The 5,453-nt window shown below is 40.0% G+C and overlaps 1 protein-coding gene across 1 annotated transcript; it reads right to left on the bottom strand.

The window, feature by feature from the left end:
- Positions 1-3,389: 3,389 nt before the first annotated feature.
- Positions 3,390-4,259, bottom strand: LOC306969513 (myeloid-associated differentiation marker homolog; the record flags this gene model as incomplete). The annotated part of the gene is made up of 1 exon (XM_079565149.1): positions 3,390-4,259. One exon carries the CDS (start codon positions 4,257-4,259, stop codon positions 3,390-3,392), a length of 870 nt encoding a protein of 289 aa, XP_079421275.1.
- Positions 4,260-5,453: the final 1,194 nt, after the last annotated feature.

Genomic DNA, 5,453 nt, shown 5'->3' on the forward strand with positions numbered 1-5,453 from the left:
CGAGTCCAGAGACTTTTCATCTGGAGAGTAAAGAGCACTGAGTGTCTTGTATGTATGCATAGTCCAGTCAAACCTGTGAAAGAGGCAGATTTAGGGACATTTGCTGTGAAAATGAACAGTGCCACCCAGCTGTGTGAGCGAGACAGTGATGTCCATTGTGGCGCTCATGTGGTCAGGGCAATGACACGGCTCATTACTGCTCTGTGCGCAGTGGCATTTACGTTGCGCCCGTCCTCAAGGTTACCACACAAGAGACCGTGCATAGACAAATAGGTGGCCTACGCGCCGGTCGAGCATCTATTCTACTGGGTAAATGGTTCCTTAATGCGAAGCTTTTTTAGTGATGTTTTTAGCAGATTATTTAGCTTGTCTTTTGAAACCTTTAACTGAAAAGAGACCAATTTACATTTGACAGAAAACCGCAGGTCTTACTGTTATCACTGACCTGATACAGTCAACCAAACAGTATCATGATGACTTGAAGTTGTTTACCTGAAATAAACTTAAGTGTACTGTTTCTGGATTTGTGCATTAGAGTTTAGTAAGCGCATAGTTTTCTTTACATATTCTGTTGAATGGAGGTAATATTTTATAGAAGAACTACTGTATTCTTTCTGCCTATCCAACGCCAAATAAATGCACAGGAATGAATCAAAACATGCTCTAATTAGACTAGAGAGGAAAAATATAAAGTAAAGGAGTTGTTATGATATTCTGTAGCGCTAAACTTCGTGAAGCCACTGCAAGTTCAACTACAACGTATGAGGGCGGTAAAAGCCGTTTGCTGAAGAAGATGAAACTACAAACTCGCATTATGGAAATGCGGAGTATATAAAGCAAATGCCTTTAATGTAGTAACTTTGTGGTTGGACATTTGTAACACACACTTCAAGGCACTCTTCAGTGACTTCTGAGACTCGAGACTCAACGTGTTTCCGTACATTATATTTTTAATAGAAGCTTGTGCACTTTTTTCTTTATATAGTTTTCCAACTGTTTTATATCAAGCAGCACATTCCCCCAGGCTCAGTCAGACACCCAAATATTTTGATTCTCAGGGTTCGTGGAACAAGGCTACTTTACTAGAGCTGTTAAAAACACATTTGACAGGGTGCAGTGGTAAAGATGTAGACTATACTCAATAACAAAGCCTATCCTCAACAAAGTATGGAGGCCTATAAAATGGACACTTTACTTTAACCTTTTCTTTTTTCTGGCACCCACACATAAAACTGACATTGACTAAGGGCTCAATATCACATTCAAGAGAAATGAAGTTTTGGGTGATTGTGTGAGTGCCCCAGTGGTTTCTGCCACCCAAAATACAACAGTCTTAGATTAGATTTGATTCTGCTTCAATTTAACTATAGTGCCCAGCACTTCAACCAGTTGTTATGGGTTAACTCATCCACTGGGAATATTGGGCATATGATACATTAAAGGTACACTGTGTAACATTTTGGACTATACTGTTGCCATCAGTACAAAACATGCTCCTAATGACCAGCTTGACAGAAAATGCTATTTCTGCAGTGAGAAATCAAAGGATGGATTTCGATGGGAACCTAACCTGTTTAAATCTCAAATTCTGCTGACATTAGTCGACATCTCCATGGAAACGAGCAGGAGACGTACCCACTCCCGGCAAAGCTATGTCATGTCTTAGGAGAGCTGAGCCACCCACAGCAAAATCACATGTTTGTTTGAGGCATTTTTCAATGCTGAAAATATCTGTCATAAAATAAAAGATTGTTTTTCAATTTTATTTTTTGGTGAAATTCTACGCAGTGTAGCTTTAACACTGCGTAGAAGTGATTAAAAAAAAATTGTGCTGTTTTTCATTGTTGCGTTTAGTAACAAGGGTCCTTGAAACTTTAGAGACAATATAAAATCTTACTGCATAACAACAAATAATTGTTGAAAAGTACATTGCTCCAGTCCGGAGTGAATCATTACATGAGCAGCTGCAAAAGTGTCAGGCCTATTTTGTCCATGTGATTCTTTTGTTTACTCTATAGTGCAATAACATTCGCTGAGGTTGACTGCAGGTTTAGTGATTGCCATAAATGGCCCAGCTCACGTCACACTGTCCTGTCATGGCTGTTAATGATGCAGTTGTGATACAGTGTTAAAGCAAATGATTCAGCTTTGTAAGAAGAATACTGCAGTTGCCTTGCTACCTTGCTTACGGCCTACAATGATTGGCAGTCAGTGTGTTCCTCCAGCCACAGAAGGGTGCTAGGTGATTGGGGCGCTCAAGCAAATGTCACTCACCACTGCAGAAGTATAATGGAAGATAATGTGCATGAAAAGGGAAACAGAGTGGGTGTGAATCTGAGTGACGCATGGTTCATATGTGTGCGTGGTAACTTAGGATTCTCTGGTCCTACAATGGTCACACTCCACTGACCACATGCAACTTTTAAAACAGTGAAATACACATTGTGCCTGCATTTCTCAGGGCTTTTAACGATACATATTTGAATGGGCTTCATTATATTAAGCTGTGAATAGGCTATATGATTGAGAGGAATGCAGTGACAAAAGTGTGACGGAGCAAGTGTGCAAATGTTGGAAAGGTAACATTGAATTGGCTTGTTTACTAATTTTCCTGATGTAGTGCGGACAACAAATTTACAAATGCCAACCATTTTTTTTTATTTTTTTTTCCACTTTAGTTTCGATGGACCAAGAATGGAAACTTACCTAAAGTGACGGTGGAAATGGCCATGACTGTCTGAACAAAGAGTCCTGATGACCTCTAGTGGCCCTGCTGTAGAAGCGCAGATGGCAGCCCTCAGGTAAGGCAAAAGCAAAAGGTTTTAGACCGTACATAGTCTGAATTTGGGTGTTAGTTGCAGAGTGCGTTTCAATGTAAAAATGTCTTTAGTCTATTATGTCAAAACAGGAAAGTATTTCATAAACTGTAAAAAAACAAAAAAAAAAACAACAAGCAGACTATTTGGAGGTTCGGTTTAAACAGATTTAACCATTTAATCTACATCAGATAAAGTTTATGATAAAGAATTCTGGTGTGATTACAGTATATGTTTTTTATACAGTAGTATCAAAGGCTTTTGCTTTGAGGCTTATGATTACATTTATATATACAGATCAATAAAATATGTATTATATGCACTTGATTATTCTGGCATCAGTTACATTTTAGCATTCTTGTTCACTATTGAACTTTTGCAATACTTTGTTTTCCCCAATGCGCCGCTCTGGCCTCGTGGAGTTTTGCATTGGCATTTTGCTTGTATAGTATTGACATCACACTGAAACCACCATGACACTTTTTTATGGCAGTCCTTGAAGTCCTTGATGTTTTCTAATCATTAACCAACTTCAATTACGTCTTGATTCTTCAGTAAAATCAGAAATAACTTTTACTCTCTTCCCACAAAAAACACCAGGTAAATAGAGTAGGCACTGTCCAGTATATAAACAATAGTGTTGAAAATAGTCATGATGGTGATTACAACAAGTTTATCCCATGTACACACGGAACCGCAGGATGCAGGTTTGGGGTTTTTCTTGAAACCGTACAGCGGCCATATGACCATGGCGGTCATGTACATGAGTGTCGCCATTATGTTGTAGACAATCACCACCTTTTCAAATGAGATCGGTGAGTGTGAGGTCAGCTGAGCAGTGCAGATTACAATAATTGCAATGGAAAAAATGAAGCATAAAGAATACACTGACACACACCACTCTAACTCTGGTGCCTTGGAGTAGTGATTAATGTCCATCGAGGTGAAGATGATGCATGCTATGAATGTCTCTAGCATTTTCATTATGCCTGGTAATGTTGAGAGGAACCCAATGTTTTCCCCTTGTGGTTTGATCCTGGTTAGAACCACCTCGCCGACATACACCAAGACACATATCCAGGACAACACAGAAGCCCCAATCTGGCGTTGGCACGGTGACCCGCTTTCTCCTTTACAAGCGAAAAAGGACGGATAAATAATGGATGCAGTGAAGATCATGAGACTTGCTAACATCGCAAAGGCAGCGGTGAAGTCTTCCCATCCAAAAGGTGCTTTGGTGTGAATTGTCGTAAACTCCATGACTATTATAGCGAGGGAGACAATGAAGCAGATGCTCCAGGTAAACATGCACCATGACCAGTACGAGTTGGTGACATATCCAACTGACGCCACCAGGCTGAATGAAATGCAAGTCAAAATGGTAGCTACGATTCGCAAGATGCCAATAGGTTGAGTGAGCGCCCGTAAATCCACTCGAATCATGGTCACGGTAGTGCAGATTATTCCGTCAGATATGGTCAGGGAAGTTCAAACTCCATTGTTCAAGAGAAAAAAGCTTGCAAACGTCCCAAAGATCCCAACGCCAAGACAGATAGGATAGTATTTGAAACTGAAATGCACTGTGGTCTATTCAAATGCAGCATCTCATCCTTATCTCTTTTTATGGCATGGGTTCATACAAGGGATTGGTGGGAGTTATCATGTTCACCTCCTAACACAGTGTGGACTATTGTCCTGTTCCTGCTTGCACTGTTCACTGACCCATTTTTTCCATACACAAATTAGACAAACCTATAATGTTGTTGTATTAGTGTACATATACATTTTTAATAACATATTGAACCATGTTTATCGTCCCAATCCTCACTTGCCAGCAGTTCACAGTGTCTTCTTCCTTCAAAATCTTGGGCAAAATATTCCTTTGCGTCCACCTGGCCTAGTATAATGTCCACTATTGTAAAAGGTGTTATCTCTATTTTCCATGTTGAATTCTATTGTCAAAAGTCAGTGGTTTTACTCACGTAGTATGATTTTTTTTTATTGATCATTAGCTACATCTATTTGGCTACGCCCTATGGAAATGATGGATCATAAACTGCCTTTAGGGCGGGGCACTCGAGTTTATTGCATGAGGTTGGCCGACTGTTCAGGGTCATACTAAAAGATCAACAGGTAGTAAGAATGTGAAAATGGAAGGTGTGTTAATCCTATTCGAGTGTTAACCTATTATATGTGGCATGAACTTCGGGGTATACATACACGCATGGCACACACATTTAAACGCGATTCATCAGTGCAGGGTTAACACAGGCCTTTACCTAAACATTAAAGAAGAACTCAGTCATAAGCCATGATAGAAGAAGTGCAAAACCACAGAAAGGATAATTGTGAATATGGAAACCTACGCAAGTTTCAACGCTACGATGTTGTGGGTTCAGTCTTTACTCTTTAAAAACTCATTACAAACTCGCCCAGCCCGGGAATCAACCCTGCAGACTTTGTTGCTGTGAGATGAGAATGCTAACGGCTCTGCCACCTCTATGTTTCGATTTCAGCTCTGGCTACTCTCCTGGGAGTGCCCCTCCGAGTGCGCCTTAGGTTTCAACCTTTCTCATCTCCAAAAAAGATAAGAATGTAATGCATCAGTTATTAGGAATTGATTTATTTATTTACTTG

This window comes from Gobius niger, assembly GCF_951799975.1.
Source record: "Gobius niger genome assembly, chromosome: 10".
Classification (NCBI taxonomy): Eukaryota; Metazoa; Chordata; class Actinopteri; order Gobiiformes; family Gobiidae; genus Gobius; species Gobius niger.